We start from the raw sequence: 20,975 nt of genomic DNA on the forward strand, positions 1-20,975 counted from the left end.
GCTTACAGCTGAAAAAGTGCTTTGTAGTGGTGGAAAGTAGTTAACGTTAAGTTACTTTACAATAAAATACTCACAAGTAACGTTACTGTACATAAGTACAATTTTGAGGTACTTTAATTTCCGACTTTACATGAGTATTAAAATTTTCCGTGACTTTGTACTATGCTAGCTACACTACATTTCAAATATTGTACCGTTATTGGTTTTTCAGGGCCGAGCAAATGTTTAATTAAAAAGGAAACATTAAACAACAAGTTCCCAGCAACTTCCTTATAAAGTCAAGTGAAAATATAAATAAAAATGAATAGCTGTTAATTTTATCTTTTATTTTCATTATAGTTTAATATTGGCTTTAAATGACGCCCTTATTGTAATAGCATCTACAATATATTAATAATTTCATGTTGTACAATGATCAAAATGCTTTAAAACTGAAATTTTCAGTACTCTCAAAACTTGAATATACAGTTGTTATTCTCTTTTACCAAATCCTAGTATTTTTATCTCACATTTTTAAGCTGAATTAAGTAATTTTATACCTGTAGGGGAAGAAAAAGTAAATACCAATATATCATTAGATTTTCAAGTTGTTATTGCTGGTGGAAAATAGTTAACGTTAAGTTACTTTACAATGAAATACTCAGAAGTACGTTACTGTACTTAAGTACAATTTTGAAGTACTTTAATTTCCAACTTTACATGAGTATTTCAATTTTCTGCGACTTTAGCTACACTACATTTCAAATATTGTACTTTTTGACTGTTATTGGTTTTTCAGGGCCGAGCAAATGTTTAATTAAAAAGGAAACATTAAACAACAAGTTCCCAGCAACTTCCTTATAAAGTTAAGTGAAAATATAAATAAAAATGAATAGCTGCTAATTTTCAGTACTCTCAAAACTTAAATATACAGTTGTCATTCTCTTTTACCAAATCCTAGTATTTTTATCTCACATTTTTAAGCTGAATTAAGTAATTTTTTACCAGTAGGGGAAGAAAAAGTAAATACCAATATATCATTAGATTTTCAAGTTGTTATGGCTGGTGGAAAATAGTTAAATACTCACAAGTAATGTTACTGTACTCAAGTACAATTTTGAAGTACTTTAATTTCCGACTTTACATGAGTATTTCAATTTTCCGCGACTTTGTACTATGCTAGCCACACTACATTTCAAGTATTGTAGTTTTTGACCGTTATTGGTTTTTCAGGGCCGAGCAAATGTTTAATTAAAAAGGAAACATTAAACAACAAGTTCCCAGCAACTTCCTTATAAAGTCAAGTGAAAATATAAATAAAAATGAATAGCTGTTAATTTTATCTTTTATTTTCATTATAGTTTAATATTGGCTTTAAATGACGCCCTTATTGTAATAGCATCTACAATATATTAATAATTTCATGTTGTACAATGATCAAAATGCTTTAAAACTGAAATTTTCAGTACTCTCAAAACTTGAATATACAGTTGTCATTCTCTTTTACCAAATCCTAGTATTTTTATCTCACATTTTTAAGCTGAATTAAGTCATTTTTTACCAGTAGGGGGAAGAAAAACTAAATACCACCTTATCATTAAATTTTTAAGTTGTTATGGCTGACAATTTGTTAGAAAACAGTTCAAATCCGCAGTGATGGAGCAACTTTATCATCCCCCATTTTTTTTCATCCCAGATTTTACTTATGCTCATACCAGCACTTGTTAGCTTTAAAGATGCTGTTGCTAGTTGAGCAAGTCTGTACACACTGCCAATAACGTTATACTGACAAAATGTGCTAAAAAAGAAAACATTAATACTCAAATTTTACACATAGCCTACAAGAAATATAAAAAGTTAACAAAATGTACAGTTTTCCTGAAGCTGCTTTAAATCATTTTCCTCCTGACGGGGCAGAAAAACTGCAAAACAAACTGACAGAAGCACAGCCGCAGCCATTGTTATGTTGACTGACAATAGTCACTGAATTTGTCAGTCTGCCACACAGAGTGCTGTGGAGCGTGCAGTCCAGGTGGCTGTTTATTTGCATCAGTACAAATAAATGCAATTAATGCAAAAACTATAGAAAATGCTTGTGAGAGATGCAAATTCAGACAAAAGGCAGTGTGGTTTTAGATAGCGGCAGAGTTGCAAGATATTTCTTTATGGGTTTGACCCTAGAAGTTACCCCTCTCTATCAAACATTGACATGCTATTTAATGTTTAAGGTCACCAAAAAGTCCATTGCTACAGAATAAGAATGCCTTTGCAGCTTTTCCTCCTGAAAAGTAATGGTTAATGTTACTAAGTGAGGCTCTTTAAAAGCCCTTTCTTTGTGTTGTAGTTTGCTATTATTTGTCATGTTTTTTGTTTTGTATGATGGATAATTTAGAAGACCTGTATAGGTGTTGGAGCAGTGGTTTTTATTATGACATTTATTTTGGCAAAGCACATAATTAACATACCTCAAACCTGCGAAATGAGTGAGAAAAGAGTATTGAGTGAACGTAATTTCCACAAAAGGTTTTTATCAGACGAGGCCTGTCAGCTCATAGAAATCCATGTGGATGATTTTTGGGAGGCCTTAACAGCAGCAGTATGACAGAAGGATCCATTGAGGGGTGGGGCAGGCAAGCTGAAACTTTACCCCCAGCTTCGGGCTTCAAATCCTGCCATGCAAGTGGAATTTCATGCAAACATGAAATATTTCAACGCAGAGCGTGAACTCCCACCCATCGTCAGCACTCCTTGGGGTGGCGCACATATTTACTCATGCATTTTTTAAATTTAAATTTAAGTAAGTGACACCAGACATCAAAAAGTGAAGAGTGAAGGTCAGGGTCATGTCATATTTTGTGTTCTTTTTGTCTTTTTTTTTGGTTATTTTTTTTTTATCACATCTGTGATAAAGTGTTTAAAAACCCAGCTGATTGGATAGAGGCCTTTTAAAAATAGGCCCGTTGTTAGTTTTATTACCCAGCTAAATTTGTACTCTGTGATAATCCGTTAGACAATAGTTGTTTAAATTATTTCTTGTTAAGGAGTTGAGGACATTAGGTAGGTTTAAGGACCTAAAAGAGCACCTAAAATGACCTGAAAGATACACAAACATAGACATTTTTACTCTTCTAATTCTTGAAAAATAAAAATACAAAAATAAGTTATTGTAAGATAAAACTGAAGCATGAAGAAACTAGAATGAAAAGAAAAAATAAATGATAGAAAACAGAAATAGTCTAACTTTTTTCAACCACTAACATTCACAATTTAAAGTAGGTTTGCAACTAACAATTATTTTCATTATCAAATAACCTGCAGATAGATTTCGTGGTCAATCATTTGGTCTATAAAACAAAGATGACCTCTTCTAATGGTCCAAAATATATACAGCGTACCATAGCGTAAAAGGCAAAGCAGCAAATGTTTACATTTGAGAATTTGTAACTGTCAAATGTTTGAGTGTTTTGCTTTAAAAATGACTTAAATCATTTATCAAGATAACTTGCAAATTCATTTGTTGACTGACTATTTGTTCCAGCTCTGTTTTAAAGAAACCTGTGATGAGGATCTTTTCGTTAAAGCTGTGTTTTTACCAGAAAATTTAAGTCCTTCTGTGTTGCAGTCAGAGAGGCTTCATGCAGTCACACTGGAGTCAAATGTGAACAGCAGGCAAAGCAGGTTTCGGGGTTAATCTTTGCAACGTGCAACAGATTGTGCCAAGCTAGCCCCAGCCAGTGTCCAGAGGCCGTCAGGCTGCAGTGCTTTTTGCAGAGCAAAGGCAGCTGGCAGGGAGGCGGTCTCAGCCCAACATGGCCTCAGTGATGTGGTTCTGGTTAGAAACGAGCTGGGAGAACAGCTGTGTGTGTGGGAACAAGGCTGAGTTGTCCTTTTTCTCTCAGTCTGCTGTACTCCGCCTCTCTGTGATCTGCTTTCGTTTTGTTTTCTGTCCTTGTCTACAGCAGAGAGCAGTCACATGGTTAGTTGTCAGAGCCTCAGGCTGACAGACGTTACAGGAGTGAGATCACGACGAGTGGGAGTGTGAATTGTTGAAATAATTTCTTCTAAGGTCTGATTCACAACTTGGACATTTTCGAGATTGCTGCATTGTTTCATGAAAGTAAAATAATGTGATCACTAAATATCATATGGCTTGAATATGATTTATGGCTCGATTGCATTAAAGATCAGGGAAAGGTTACATTTCAGATAAAATAGCATGATATTGCAACAACTAATGTCTCTGATGATACTTTGTCCTCTGGTAAATTTATATTGTTTTGCAGTCAGAAATTAAGAAGATGAGAAAAGTTTTTTTCCCTCTTCATCCGGTGTTGGAAATCATAACTTGATTTTGTCATTATTAACTATCAGATGAACATCTAATATACATATTAGGTTAGATTAGATTAGATTCCTGATTTTTAGCAGGTTGATGCATTCATGTCATGAATCATCATTATTTACCATGAATCAAGCATTAACATGAAGGATTTTGCTCTGCTTTTGGTCTGGCCTGTCTCTGTGCCTTGTCATCATTGTTCTCTAATATCTAACCTTGTGTCATGAAGCAGCTTGTGCTGTATGTGGTTTTGCATTATTATTATTATTATTATTATTATTATTATTATTATTACTAACCAGTTTCATTCATTGTTTGTGTTCAGGGTGAAGTGGGTGGGGTTGTCGGCTCTGGCTTGTGAAACATTCAGAAGTGAAACTGATGTCAAATTTTACAGTTATCCAATCATCATAATGGGAGGGACTCAGAAAAGCAGTCTTGCTTTTACCATGAGGTTAAAGCAGGTTTTAGGTTAAAGGGAAACTTGAGTGTTTTTCAACTTGGATCCTTACTTTCCCCAGTGTTATTGTGTCTAAGTTTCTAATGCAATCAGCAATTTTTTAAATTGGTTCATTATTGAGAGAGCGGCGGCGGTGAAACAGACTGCAGTTTAATCCCTATGACGATGGTGCACCGTCAGTTAACATCCATTAAAAGTGCTTGTTTTTGCCACTGACAGTACAGAGTAATAAAATGTTTTCCTAGGGCTGCCACTTGAAAGTCAGAGATTCGAATCATCAGTTGAAACTCCTCAGTTGACTGAGATTTCTTCAAGTTGAACATTTTTTTTCTTTGTTTATGTTGTTTTTGCTTATCAGTGTGTTGTGCAGTGTACTTCTGGGGATGTTTTGCATAGTGAACCTCTTGACTTTCACAATACTCTTTGGTACAGGCTGCTGCAGACGTGATGCAGCAACAGGGAGGAGGAGAGACTGCACCATAAGGCTGTGATATGACGTTTTCCCTTTACTGCTTACTCTTTACTTTTTGTTTGATATCTAGTGTTGCACACTTTTGATCCATCATTGGCGCAGTAAGCATGTTAACAATATTACATGAATGTCGATGTCACACTGAATGTCCCACTGAGTCTGTTCAAATTTTAAAAGTTTAAGATTTCAGAGGGAGACTTCTCCTTGAATGAGACTTGGATACAAAACAGACAGGATCATAAAGTCTTATGGAAAGTCATTATGGAAAAGAGTCTTTTCCATAATGTTGTGAGTCACTTACATACAGTTTATGGTCACTTATAATAACAATCTGAGTCTTTAGTGACAAAAACAAGCACTTTAAATGGACATACATTGACATTGCACATTTTCCTATAGGGTTTACATTGCAGGCTGTGTTGCTGCTGTGGCTGTGGTTGTACCGCTCTCTCTCAGTACTGGTCCACTTTCAAAAATGTTGTTTCCATTAGTCACTTGGAACACAAAAAACATGGAAAAGAGGCTCCTGGTTCAAAAATAGCAAAGTTTCTCTTTAAGTGGATATTTCAATCTTATAAAAGTACCTTGAATATCAGAAAAATGCCTTATTTCAGTAGTTTAAGTAGTTTACTATGTAATATCTCTAATGATGGAAGTCTTGATTTTAAAAAAGAATGAAATTAGAAGTACTTCAGAAAAATTTGTAGTAAATCAGCTAAAATCACTAGCGTGTTTTTTTTTTGTTTTTTTTTTAAACCTGACACTCCCTTCCCAACTCATTGCCCGGGCAGGTAATTTTAGAGGTGTGAGCTAACTGCTCTGACCTCCTCTTACAGGGGGCTGCTGGTCTTCTAGCTCTTTCATTATCTGTCCACTACAGGCTTCATGTGTGGCATTTCACCACGACCCCCAGAATGTGCCACCTTCCAGCCAGAGCCGAGCCATATAACGGGCCGCTCGTCCAGCCCCGTCCGAACACTGCTGAGATCTAACCGCATGCTGCTCCGCTGTCTAACAAACCCATCTGTGTGTTTTCTTTTTGCTTTCGCATCTACCTCTGAGGGATCTTCCTCTCTCCGCCAATTTTTGTGTCTCAGGCCCGTGGAGACAAAGACTGTCTTCTGTTTGGACATCTGTCCATCTCTGTTTTCATCTCTGATAAGGTAAGTTCTGCTCTCACTCTGGGCTCCTGATCCTGTGCAAAATGTGGTTTGTGTACTGTTTTTGTTCATTATCATGCTTACTGTGCTTTTTTCATCACTGGTGGAAAATAACTAAGTGCTTCACTTGAGTATTTTAATTTTATGCTACTTTATACTTCTACTCCACTACATTTCAGAGGCAAATATTTTACCTTTTACTCTGCTTTAACAACTGCAGTTACTCTGCAGATGTAGCTTTAGGAACCTAAAATGAGCATATGTAATACAAAGTTTGTAATTAAGAAATGCGTTCTGTGTTTTGCACAAAACATTTTGCTTTTAAATCGGTAGCAGAAGTACTGCATTCAAAATCCCAGTCACGGCCCTTTTCCCACTGCATAAAAAAAAACAAAACAAAAAAAAACCTGCTAACATCTGACTTTTTAATGTAATGGGTAGGGGCCAACTGATATGGATTATTTTGGGCCAATGTCGATACCGATATTAGGGAGTAAAAAATTTACATCACCAATATATCGGCTGATTAAAAATCCCTCAATTCCTTCAAACACTTGTATTACAATACTTTTATTTTCAAAAATGACACTCCAGCCCTGGGCTTGCATTCCACATTTTAGTATTTGAAAAATATTTAATTTTATATAATATAGGCCTATTTTTACAATACAAATTTAGGTTTAATTGGGCTCAGGCCCAAAACTGCTACCCTGGGTTGGGCTTTGAACAGGCTTGGACAGTAACTGTGCAGATTCATATAGGGTTGGGACAGATTTTTTGGGCCTGATCTAAGCTCTATTCCTCATACAGCAGGGCTCTCAGCTTTAAGGTTTGACTTTAACTGATGATGCCCTTGTCTTGAGTTTAAGACATTTAAAAGCAGTGTTCTCGTCAGCGCTATTTGCTGTTGCACTGCACAACGTTTGTTGGTAGCCACACAATTTGGATGGATTTTCCAGCTTTTGTTAAAATAAAGTATCTACAGAGGAGTGGAGGCTATTTAAACATTTTGCATAGTTGTCACAAATTGTTTACACTGAAATGTTCCTGAATAATGACACGAATTCAACATCCCTGCAACATGCTCAAAGGCCGTCAGGCATGCTTCGACCCGATTCAAAAGATGGTCCATCTTGATACGAGTCAGCATGCTTAAACTGGTTGTAAAAAATCTAATCGAAGTGCCAAAGTGTGGCCAAAATTACCAACGGAAAAACCCTACGAAGGGTTGGGAAATCATTCATGGGAAAGGAAAAAGTTAAAAACAAACCTGTGATACACTGTTTTATGCTTTTGGATGCAAAATCCTAATCTGAAATCTAAAACTATCTATTAGCCAAAGCTGTTAATTAAATGTAGAGGCGTAAAAAAAAGTAAATTTGCATCTGAGATGTAGTGGAGGAGAATTATAAAGTAGCAAAAAAGGAAAAATTCCAGTAGTGCCTCAAGTTCAAGCACCTAAAAATTGCACTTAAGTACAGTACTTGAGTGAATGTGCTTAGTTACACTCCACTGGTTTACTGTGACACCCACACAGCTGTTTATGCCTGCATGTGCCACCAGCTGCATATAATCCTCTAAGTATTTGAGTTATTTCATGGTATCTTCTTGTAGCCTCACAAAGCCAGATGATATCTCTTAAGTTTATACTTTGAAATGTGATTGAGCTTGACCAGATTCATATCAGATCAACACATGAAGTACAGGGATTTTCTAGCCAATTACACATCACTCACCACTTACCACATCCGAACATTTTATCTCAAAGTTGAAGCTCTAAAATAAGGCACTCGACCTACTGTTTTTCTTGCCTCACATATATTCAGAAACAAATTTTGCTGTACAGTTTTAGAAACAGAGCAGCTGCAGTGTTTATCTAGTCTGGAAAGTGGAAGCAGAAGCAGTGACACCTTGGGGAGTTTTGTGTCTTGTCAGATGTGACGAGTTCACGTTGTTGGGACAGTTTTTGTAGTTTGAAAGCTAGTCAACATTTACGTGCACCATTTGTGACCTCTGAGAGTTCAAAATGTTAATGGATTACTTTTGATTTCAGCCTCTGACTTTTAACATGCACACACAACGATACCTCTTTTATTGTTGTGACAGCAGTCTGACAACATTTACTAATGTCATTTTAGTCTGGAACGGGTTGCTGTTATAAGATAGAAAGCTGCTGAAGGACTTCTTCCTTCTCAAATTTTAATTAATCATTTTTATTATTTTTTTTTACTGCCTGCTCAAGGCAGGAATTTAATGCCATTATTCTGCTTCGCTATTCTTTATAAAAGGTACAGTCACAGAATGGTGGAGCAGAGTTGCCTTGCCTTTAAGCCTGCAGCCGAGCTAGTAACAGCGCAAAATCAACCTCTTTGTAAAAGAGAAAGCCGGCAGGATGGGACGGGTGTGACGTTTTGACAAAGTGTTATGTGTGCAACCCACCGTGGGAGATTTAAAAAGCAGCTAGAAACAGTTAGCAGCTAACTCAAAGACGAAGAACAGTTGACGAAAATGACTGCAAACTGGGGAGACATTGATGTTTGGGAGCGCTTTACCCTGAGAGCAGAGGGCGAGATCAGCTGCCATATAACAGGGACGTTGAATCATTGCTAAGTTATGCCATTTTTATTGTCTAAAAAAGAGCTGCAGATGCGTGTGAGACCAACGCTGTTGTGTTGCATGTCACACTTGTCACGCCTCTTTTGTGTTTGGAATGCCAACATAACTAAAATCACACACTCAGGCGACATGATGACGCCTTTGTTTGGGTCGGTGAAGAAAAACGAAGGCGGGGTAAAGAAGGGACTTCATAGTGGCCCTAAAGTGCAATCTCTGTGTAAAGACGCTGAAGTGATCGCCCAGCATGTGTGTACTAACTTTGTCGTTGTGACGACACTGCGGCTGGAGGAGCACAGAGAATCGAGTCCTCCTGTTGGCATTTTAGTGAGGCTTCAGTTACAGCCGAGCCACACACTGAGCGGTGGGTTGTAACATGGAAACAAGGCTAATAAAACAGCTTGAGGATAAGCTCATCCAAGAAGTGATTCACTGCAAAACACTACTTTTACAAACTTCTAACTTACCTCAGTTGCCATTTCAAGCGACAGATAGTCAAAACAAAGCGGGACGACTTTCAGAGTAACCCATAATGTTCTTTATTTTTGCCAGCAGTAATCATCTTGTGATCATTGTGAGCATGGTTATCATTTTCTTTCTTTGCACAGTGAGTCTCTCGTTTGGGACAGCTCTGGCACACAGCTGTTTCTCAGGCTCTGACATACAGCCAGCTGCTGGCTGAGAAACAGCAGCTGGAGCAAAAAAAAAGGATCTCAAAGCACTTCTGTTTATAGATGTTCGAAGCCTCTGGGCCCTGATGTGTACCTACTGTACAGACTCTCACAAACTGCTGGAATGCAGCAGAGGAGCTTATACACTAATACTTGTGCAGGCCTCCACATGCTTCATATGTAGAAGCATATAGATGGAGCCTGGCTGCAGGGAAACTGTTGTTGTACATTAATCAGATTAATGACTGTGAGTTTTTCCAGTGGAGCTTATGAGGTCTGGACCTGCCTCTCTATCCGTCATTCCCTCCTCCTCCTCCCTCCCTTAGCTGGTCTCCCCTCCTCCTCCCCTTTACTGGCCTGACCCATTTCTCTATAAACCAGCAACCAGAATCTCCTTCTGTCTCACCATGACCTTCTCTGCTTCCATCACCCACCTCTTTAGCATGCCTGTTTTAGCTGCAGATATCTCTGTATTAGGGGTTGACCGATATTAGTTTTTCAGGGCCGATACCGATTATATGTTAAAGAGACCAATAAACGATAGTTGGAACCAATATGCATTTACAATAAAAGTGAAAATATTTCTGTCAACATTTAGAATTTGGAATATAACAAACTCGAACACAAAACTTTATTTAAATGCCTGTAGCAAATGTTTAATCAAAACTTAATTGAAACTTCAAGCATCAAATACAGCAAGTTCCAAGCAACTTTTTTCTATAGTCAAGTTGAAAATAAATTAAATAAAAGAAAAAGAATAAATAAAAATAGCTCCCTCAGTTTTTACAAAGTAAAAGTTTTTCCCATGCTGACTCCTGTCACCTACCTGTCCAACAGAAAATGGGCTAACTCCATATTTGCTCTGCATCCTCTCGTTAAAAGATCTATTTATATTCACCAGCCACCCAGTCCAACTGAGCAGGGGGCGGTGGTTCACCCTTTAAATGACATATTTGTAATTTGCTCAAAATTAGGCTGCTATCTTCTGTTTTTCATGTGTGACGTTTGTACATAGTTTACTCTATAGCTTAGCTCAGTTTTAGCAGCGCCGCATTAACAAAACAACAGGCATTTCACGCCACTTGAAAAATCCATTGCGAACTGTAAGCCTACAGTTTCTGTTGTCATTAGTTACACTAAAGATTGGTTTCTGTAAATAGTCAACATTCGATGTTACTTACCGGTATAAAAGATACGCTGTGAGTTCAGCATCAAACCGCATATTTTGACTCTCCAAGAGCTGTCTCCAGTGTTGGAAAGCCGCATGCATTTTTACTCTAGTTTTGCTTCTTCTTACATCGCTTCTTTTCTTTGCTGTGGACCGTTGCTTCTTTTCGGAAGCTGCTTGTGACGGGAATAACGGCCATTTTCCAGGAGCTTATGCCATCGCTGTGTTTCTTACACACTAACTAGCTTATTCACTGAGACTGTAACTTCTAAGCTGTAACCACTGACTGCAGTGTAGTGTCGAGGACTGTTTCCCCGTCGATATGTGTTTCTTCTAAACCTGACCCAAACCCTTAGCCTAATCAATAACTATGTGGAGACCCAGAGTTGTGGCAAATGGCAAAAACAAACAAAACTTTAATAGATGCTTCTGTGCTAAATATGCTACTTCCAGTAGAGCTTTGTGAGATCTACTGACTTTAAATTAAGCGCCACCATTAGGTCAAAATTTCAGCTTGTCTTGTTTGCATAGAGGCTGCCATAGCGATTACATGGATCTCATAAATAACAGAAATAAAGGCAGACTTAAGCAGACTAAAGTTTTGTAAGTCAACTCCTACACCTGCTTGTTGCCATTTATAGCACAACCTGTCCATGTTTTTCTGGTGAAGACTGACAATCCTGTCCCCATTTTCAATCCAGTTTTTGAAGCTCTGATTGGCACAGTTGTTTTTTTCCACAAGGGGAAACAACCATAAGTGAGCCCCCAAAATAATTTGGAGATAGGTCTTGAGCCAGCCTAAATATTTTATATTCAAAAGAAAGATCCTTAGTTGAAAATGTCTTAAAAAAACAGCCTCACAAGATAAAATGACTGTTTAAATCTTTGTGGTGAGAAGCTACACCTCAGTGCTGTGCACGAGCACAAAGAGAAGTAGAGGTGTATAATTTAGTTGTTAATGTAATTTGATATCTTATTCATTTATTCTGCTGCATCTGTATTTTGTACACGCTTCTTCATTATTCTAGCCTGACAAACCAGCTCCACATGCTTATTATCTGTTGCTGTGATGCAGAAACCACATCAGAAGATGCTTCTGTGTTGTGGTGCTGTCAGACCTCCTCCTCTTTCTCACTGTCCCGATGTGTCTCTGTTGCCTGTAAACTTCCGTCTCCATTTCACATTTCTTTCCACACTGAGGTGGCGAGCAACACTTGGCTCATCCCAAACAAAGTTTGTGTTCTCCTGCACTTTTCTCATCACATGCTCCGCTCTCTCATTCCTCTCCTCTTTCAGTGTTCCTTCCATCACTTTCAACTTTTTCAACGGTCCTCCTGTTCTCTGTCGGTCAGGCCTGACAGTCTGCTGCCCTGTTTTGGATCAAGGACCAACCTGTAGATTTTGGACGCCTTCAGATGGTTACAGGACTAAATGAAAATGAAAACAGGGTCCATATTGGCACAAGCAGAACTTTGATAGAAGTCTCTTTTGAAAATGTAAGAAAGTATTTTTATGATTCCTGAGATCAGAGTGACACGTCGTAGCATAAAATTAGAGCTTCGGTCACCAATTCAAGTAACTTTTGTTATTAATTATAATCAAAAACAGTACAGTACGAGGAGAGAGTGATTTATAACCTAGGTGCTCGAAAAGCTGGAATACAGATGTTAAAAGGAAAATATTTTGGGACATATGCTCCTTTTGAGAGTTAGATGTGAAGTTTGATACCACTTTGAAGTTAAGCCAGATTGCTTAGCATAAAAACGGGAAACATGTAGCCTTGCTCTGTCCAAAAGTAATAATATCCACATGCCATCACATCTAAAGCTCACTTTGTAAGATATTGTATATCATTTCGTCAATCTGTGCCAAAGCAGAAGTTTACGAAGATAATGTAAGAGACTGTTTCTTGCGAAGATCATGACATAGTTTGTTACATAACCCTACCTAAAATGGCAAATTGTCTTTCTTACACTTGGCTTTTGTACAAATTAAACAAACAAGATATGATGTGTTAATTAATGAGCTTTCCAGTTGCTGAGAGGTGGATTTTGTTACAGTTAGATTTAGCCAGAATAGCTGTTTCCCCCTATTTCCTGTCTGTATACTAAGCAATGTTAGCTTGCTGCTGGCAGTAGCTTCATGCTCAGACACTGGAGTGGATCAATCTTCATGCCCATCTCTTGGCAAGAAAGCAAATAAGCATAGTTCCCAAAATGTCAAACTTTTTCTTTAACTTCTTTTAACATCTCAATCCTTGCTCCTTTTTGCCAAAATTTTATTTGTATAATGGCAAATACCTGAATAATGTTTGACATGCATCAAGATGTTGCATCAGTGTGTTTACAGTTCAATGAAAGGGATCTGAAACCCCCGATTGACAAACCAGCAAAACTTCCATTAGGCAAAGCCCAAATATTTGGATTGTTTTTAACCTGAAAGAATGTAGAAGTTTTTTTCTAATCAACAAGGCAGGTTTATTTCTATTGCAGCCACCACACAGACGTCATTATTTCCAGTTGAAGGCGACGTAAGCCTGTGATGCGAGCAAAAATAGAAAGGCAAACCTCTTATACGTGGGGGATTTCTGGGAGGTGATAGTCCTCAATTTCACAGAGGAATTGTGGATTCAAAACCTGCAGATGATCCACTCAACCTTAAAGAGTTATGTGATGTAGTAACACCTCTTGCAGCACCTGTTGCATCATGCCCGATGAAGCCATTTCCTAATGACAAGTGAATAGCCATAGCATCATGTGAAAAAAGGGTTTCCATTGCAGTTTTGCGAAATATGACTTTTTTGAATCACCTGAATTACCACCTCATGCAAGCGTACATACTTTTTTGTGATAAATGGGAGTTTTTTTTTAAATTGACATGTTTCCATTAGGCATATTTTATGTTTGCAATTTAAATTTGCGCAATTTGAGGGCTAATGGAAACCTGCCTATTGGCTCTTGTGTCTCTTACTCTCTTTCCACTCTCCGCCCTCTGACCATATTGTTGACAGCTCCAGTAGGTCCCTGACCTCCAGGACGGTCTGAGTTCCAGGGTGGTGTGTGTTAGAGTGTGTGTGGTCAAACTGGGGGGATTGAACCTGAGTTCGTGATCAGTGATTGAGTAATGTAAATACATACTCAGAAAAGCACACACACAGAGCCATGGGAGAGGCAATGAGGGTCTCGTGGACTCTCCACATAAACCAAACAGCACTTTCAACTGACCATCTGTTGGTTAGGTGGTGATCCTTCTTAACCCAGCAGTCTTAGACCCCTCGTAGGGCCCACTGAGGTATTAAAGGCAAAATATTGATTTTGATCATGTAATAATATTTCAATTTAAATATTTTTATTGATCAAGACCACCTCTCAATTCCGAGTTTTGGTAGCCAGAGCCAGCTGATTCTTGCCAGTCCAGTAAATTATGGCGGGAACACATACACTAACTATACATGTCACAGTTTATGGGACTGTCGTGACTCAAGACAGTTGATTTAACCAGCTCTTCGTGTGCTGAACTATAAATTGTATTTTAATCATCATTGCAGTATGAACATGCACAATCAACACATCACAAAAGACTGCCAGAAATGCAATTAATGAGAGAAACCCTCTAACCTGTCATCAGGGTCCGATAAGTGTTATATGAGGTAGATTTTTGTCTCGACCACACTGACTGCTACTGAAGTAGTCTGGGATATTGTAACTGTAAATGTTTGTACCAATAGTAGTCAGGCCTCTGCCACATTTCATTTACAGTTGTGTTGTCTTAATGAGGTGTTTGAAATACTAGAATTGTTTTTGTCTTATATCATGTCGGTTTTGAGAGTCAGGCCCCGGCACTTGTAAAACAGCCCTGTTGGTGTTGAATGTTGTCGACCATGACAGTGGAAAGTTGTGAAATAGTGGCTGAATTTTCTATGTTTTGTGAAGCACTTTATGGTTAACAGTAGCTCTCTGTTTACTTTTCTTTTTATTTATTTTGTCAGAGTCCATACACCCACAGCAGGTACAGAGGTAATACAAGTACAAGCAGCCAAGCCTACTCGCTTTCAATGAGCCGCACCCAGATACTCACACACACTTACACACACACACACACACACACACACACTGCTGTTCTGTAGGATATAGCCGCAGTAATTAGCGATCCATAGCGAACTCAGTTTTCTCATTCTCACTCATGTTCCAGCATGCTGGTGGCAGATACCTCTGCTGATAGCATACTTACCATTCACCTGTGACAAACACAGGCGCACACACTCAGTTTTCCGTCTGTTAACTCCACCAGCGCTGCGTCTCTGCAGTTTCGACATAAAATTAGAGCTCAGCTGCCTGAATGGGATTACCTGAGAGAGGTGTGATGTTGTGTTGTTGAACGTCAGCATTTGGCTAATCTTTAATGCCCTTGTCTCCACAGACACACAACAGACACACTTACACATACATAATAAACCTGATGTCTTTTATTCAAGGCTCAGGATGGTGTTAGCATGTAGCACAAGTAAGTGCAAGTCAGTCTGTCGTTGCAGTCTAGGCTATTACTTAGACTCGCTCCCACATTGTTCCCTTCAGAGCTCACCAAAACTACTGTTATAGGCTACATCTAATTTAGCTCCAGCCTGCTCCCAGTGCACATCTACAGTCACCTCTGTTATTTTGGGAGTCAGCTAGTTATTTACAGTGAGAGAGAACATTGTGAAACACACAGAGAAGGAAAAATAACTGGAAACTTCTCACAGTCTTGTCAAGTAGAGCCTTGTTGGACATGTGGGCTGGATGAGCTGGGGAAAATGAACCATCAACAAGTGTACATGCCTGCTTTACAGAGCACTCCACTGATTAATTGTTGCAGAAAGAGGATCAGTGCACACAGTCAGGACCGTAGTGACATGTTTTCACACCCAGTTTGTTGTGTCTGCCACAGGAAGTTGTCTGGTCTTGAAGCATGGTTTTGTCTAGAAGGACAGTGTGGAGGAGGTTGATGTATAGAGGAGTCAGGTCACGGTGAACTGTAGACAGGGTTCATCAGTCACAGATTCACTGCAGCTGAAGACGTCCTCTCAGGTCATGTTGAAGTGCAGCTGGCTCTAAATAGAAAGTTTATACTGCTACATCATACAGATCTGCTCTGTAAATTACATTGCATGTTCATTTTTGAGAGACAATAAGTATGCAAAAGGGAGAAATTTATATTACATTCATATATGTTTTGGATTAACCCTTTGAAACCGGAGCAGATTGGTTTAATTTCTTTCACAAGAAAAAAGGAAAAAAATCAGAAAAAAGAATTAGAGAAAAGTTAGTTTTAGAATAAGTAAACTACAGTAAAAATTTGTAATTGTCTTTTAAATTTTTAATCATCTTGTGACCCCTCAGATTTACCGTAGGACTCCCTGGGGGGTCCAGACTCCTGCTTTACTTAATATGAAAATTTTATCCCTAAATTTGAAAATCACTTTCATGTGGTTTCTTGTCACTTAAAGATTAGACTTTAAAGGTTTCCTGGGAAGTTTTTGACCTCTTGTTCAATGGAACTATTTTTTGTTGTTGGTATTTTGTTAAATGGGTCCTCATTGTGTTTATCTCATGCACAGTGATGCATGTACATGTGCATGACACAACAGACATTACTGTGAATAGTTTCAGACTACTCCACTGATCTACAGGTGGTGGTAAGATACTTTAAAAATCATCAAATGTTTTATGAGGAAGAAAATTAATTCAGCATGTTCATTAGACCTCAGCGATACAGACTGAGTTCTGGTGAATTGTGATGGAGGTAGACACTGAATGTAAACAAAACTTTTGTTTGTCTACGAGAAAACTCCTCAGGGCACCTGTGAGGTGCAGCGCAGGTGTGTATCTTGTCCCTCGTTCTGGCAGTTTGAGTCGTAGTTTTGTTGACCATGAAGAGACACGAAAGAGTTAAAATGTTTTGGATCTGTGAGTTATTATCAGACACAATCCAGCAAAAATGTTAGTGCGTCTTCTCTCTGATAAATGAGATCCATTGTGGACAAACAGGACTGGCTGACACAAATTCCTGTCTTGGTAACAGAGCGGATGTGTCTGTGTGAGACAGGGCATCGGCGTTTGTCAGACACACACGGTTCAGTTGTGTGTAGAGGGAGAAATTGGGCAGCGACGTGGAGAAAACAGCCCTGTGGGCAGTGAGCGGTGAGGACTCTGAAGCTTTCTGTGTTGACTGAAGTGGAGCTGCAGTTTGCCAGACGCTGCAACTGTAGAGCTGCGTACAGTAGTGCTGTAAAACTTGAAGGTCAGGGGTTTCATGCCTGAAATAGAGGACACATATTCTTTTCTTGACCTCACAATGTTTACAATGTATTGCGTTTTCCTATTTCACATTACCTGTGTGTAGAATTAGTTTTTAAGGTTTTCCAAAGGTTTTTTGAGGTCTTAATGTCAGTATACAACACATGTTGCATGCAATAAAATGTAGTTGCTGTCCCCTCCATGCTACACATAAAGAAAATGCACAAACAGCTCATCAAATATTTAAAGGCAATAAAATAAATCTAACTATATAAAAGTATCAATAAAGGAAAAAATCAGAAGTAAAGTTAATATATATTTAACTTTCATTTTATTTAGCTGGTATTTTTGTGTAATTGATAGCATTTTTTCAGAAAAGGATTTCACTTTTTACATGTAGTCTAAAGATGAGTAAACTAGTAATGGTTAGTAGTTGATAACAGTTGTATGTCCTCTGTGGCTCTGGATGAGCGTTGTCACAGAAAGAGTTTCACCTCATGATCCATTTATTAGCTGTTTCCATCATATCACATGATCTTCAACAGCAGATAGAGTTTGTCCTACTTGTCAGGGAATTAAATTTACGTTTCTTCGGGAGCACTTAAAGGCTTCCTTATTGGCTTAAAAATTGAGTTTTGAAGTGAAATCTTGATCTCAACAGCCGTTTAGATAAGGGGCATTTTAGGTTCAGTATATGAGTTTTCTTTCAAGTTAAGTGAGCATAAGACTCTATGGTTTTACCGTTATTATTTATGTTCATATGGTGTCTTTGTCAGTCAGTTTGCATTGATGCCCTTTAAATTGCACTTGACTGCGTAAAAAGGTGCGGTGAAAAAAATACATTACTGGTGTCCAACCCTTTAAAGTGTGATAGGATTATACAAAGTCATCATCAGTAATGCTTCTGATTCCCTAGCTTGTGCAAAGTGTTTCACCTGATGCCAGCTGTTTATATTAAATGGTATTCTCTCTGTCTGTCTCTCTCTGTGTCTGCAGTATTTTGTGTAGCCGCCATCATTCTGTGCTGTAAGGCCAACCCTAAAATGTCTTCCAATGGAGACCTCAGCGACCTGGGGAGCTCTGACAGCTTCTGGGAGGTACAGTGGGAGCATTCACCACACATGAACGTTTTTTACATTAAGTGAAAACTCAAGGACTGGTCTGGATTTAAAATGCTTGCTCACATATTAATGGCTTCATTTATATAGCAGTTTGATCCAAAGCGGTTTAGATTTTTCCTCTTATTCACACACACACTTACATACACACTCACATACACACTCACACCGATTGCAGCATGCTACCTTGGTGCTAATGTGCTGGGAGCAATTTGGGGTTTATTACAATATCTTGCCCAAGGACATTCAGACATGTGGGCAGGACAAGCTTGGCAAAATTACTCACCAACCCTGTGTTTAGCGGACGTCCCGGTCCCGCTTTATCTACTGAGCTGCGGCTTTACAAAGTTCGTTACTTAATAAAAAGCAGACATTATGATCTCTGTACTTAAAGTATTAAACCAGATAAAATACAGTATTAGTCAATAAAACCCTTGATATATTTCCTTATGGTCCAGAAACCTGCTGCTTACACACCTGATGATTGCCTATTATTGGAGCAGCTGAGAGGGGTAGCCGAAGGTCGTGTTTAGATAGAGACACAGACACATAATGAGTCCCTGCTGACTGACTGCCGGCTTTACAGCCCTCCATCTGGAAAAACTGCATACCTACAACCTTCCACTCACTCTCTGTCCTGTCTGCCCCCTTTCACTCTTTCCATTTAGTCTCTATTTTAGTCTTGTGTACATCATCACTAGTCTAATAAACATCCTGTCGCGTTAACAATTTGCAACACTAATATTGGCATGTAGGTAAGGTGCATTGAACTGATGGACCTAGTGACATAGCGTTAGAAAAGGATTTCAGCGCCCTTTACCAGATGAAGGACAGATGCCCAAACATGTTGGTCTTACAGTAAGGTTTTATACTACAAATGTTATGGAAATTTTGTTGTGCTGTATCTCTGTGTGTTGTGTTCCTCTGCAGCCGGGGAACTACAAAAGGACGGTGAAGCGGATAGACGATGGTCACCGGCTGTGTAATGAGATGGTCAGCTGTTTCCAGGAGAGAGCGAAGATAGAGAAGAGCTACGCTCTGCAGCTGAGCGACTGGGCCAAGAGATGGAGGGGTGTCGTGGAGAAAGGTGAGTTTAAAACAAAAATCACAATTTAAACAAAAAAAAAAAACTGTGTTAAATATTTTACATCTGCTGTGTTCTGGGGATTTTTGATATTTCACTGCCAGAATCTGCATACAAGTCAATTAATCTATCAATTAATTATTAGAATGAGAAACTTCTTTAAGCTCCATAAAATTTGTGTAAGAAAGGACTATGTGAATCTTAAGTACACCAATTTATCCTGTAATTAGACAGCATCTTACAGAAAAATGTCTGCTGTTTTGAAACAAACATTGATTATTAATTTTGTTAATGTTTGCTTGGAAAGGGACAAGTGCATAGCATAAACCAACGCTACACACCATAGAATTAGCATGAGCTAATTTGCAGTATCCATCCCTAGATGAACCTTAAAATACATAAAACTTAACAGCAAATATACAAGAACAGGGTCTCCCACACACTTATTTATGTATGGCGGTCTGCCACGATCAAAACATCATGGCCACAAGTAGATTTTCAATTTTTGGAGCTGGACTATTCAATAACAGCGCTGTTGAAATATAAACTCTTTGGTTATGTATTGCACCACTCCCTCAGAGCACAGAGTGTACCTTTGCACAAATGAACAGAACGCCAGGCGCAGTGAAAGTGAGCTTCATCAAGCTAGGGCTAAAAGTTTGCTTTCGCTCGCATCAGCAGCATCTTCTCCTCTCATTCATTGATCTGATCAGCTGTGACTAGTTTGAAGGCTTAATGATTCACCCTGTGAGTCATACTTGACAATGTGCCGCTGAGTGAAATGTTGAGTTCTGCCTGCGCAAGGTTCATGGCCAGGAAAAATGTCCGAATTTAGAGAGGGGACACATAATGATAAAAAAGGAACATACACGCAAGATTTAAACATAGACTTTAAAAGCATAACTTGAACTTGAAATATAGTAAAACACTCTACTTTTACAGGAGTTATTAACTTTGATGTATACACCCCTCATTTACTAAGTTTTAAGTGAAACTAATTTACAGAAAATAATTTCGAAGTATTGACTGAAAGATATTTGCCAAATTAAACTAATTCAGTTTGTTAGTACATAATTTTGACTTTGGGCCAGGAATTGAAAGTCTTATGAACAGACAAACCAACAGAGATAACTGGTATCAGTATTTTTTGGTTTCCACCTAAATGGAGTGGTGAGAATTTATCTCCTCTAACATTTGTCCCTCAGGTCCTCAGTATGGCACACTGGAGAAAGCATGGCATGCCTTTATGCAGGCGGCTGATCGGATCAGCGAGCTGCATCTTGAGCTGCGGGAGCGGCTGGCGTGCGAGGACAGCGAGAAGGTTCGAAACTGGCAGAAGGAAGCTTTCCACAAGCAGATGATGGGAGGCTTCAGGGAGACGAAGGATGCAGACGATGGCTTTCGCAAAGCACAGAAACCCTGGGTCCGCAAATTGAAAGAGGTGAGGGCTTTTTGAGTGGTTTCTGATGTCAGTGGAGCTGTATTTATAGAAAGTGCAAACGATAACTCATTAGTGCTTAACCCATTTGTTAATAAATAAATAAATAAAAACATTCAATATTGCACACGACTGTGGTGCAACTTTTCAATAACAGGCATACAAACATGAAATTATTTAGGGGGGGATTTATTTTTT

At 38.6% G+C, this 20,975-nt stretch overlaps 1 protein-coding gene across 2 annotated transcripts in view; it reads left to right on the forward strand.

Annotated features, from left to right (window-relative positions):
• The window catches only part of pacsin3 (protein kinase C and casein kinase substrate in neurons 3), a 46,900-nt gene that overhangs the window by 567 nt on the left and 25,358 nt on the right, over positions 1-20,975 (forward strand). Inside the window, exons 2-5 of one of the 2 annotated variants that reach the window (XM_042491230.2) lie at positions 6,348-6,413; positions 18,134-18,234; positions 19,186-19,342; positions 20,545-20,780. In XM_042491230.2, the coding sequence (XP_042347164.1) occupies positions 18,181-18,234; positions 19,186-19,342; positions 20,545-20,780 (447 nt within the window). In that variant the 5' untranslated portion in view covers positions 6,348-6,413; positions 18,134-18,180. The remainder of the gene's footprint in view (positions 1-6,347; positions 6,414-18,133; positions 18,235-19,185; positions 19,343-20,544; positions 20,781-20,975) is intronic. The other variant, XM_042491237.2, reaches the window with a different exon arrangement.

Source organism: Plectropomus leopardus, chromosome 1 (genome assembly GCF_026936395.1).
Source record: "Plectropomus leopardus strain MGB_pleo_1.0 chromosome 1, ASM2693639v1, whole genome shotgun sequence".
In the NCBI taxonomy this organism is placed as follows: Eukaryota; Metazoa; Chordata; class Actinopteri; order Perciformes; family Serranidae; genus Plectropomus; species Plectropomus leopardus.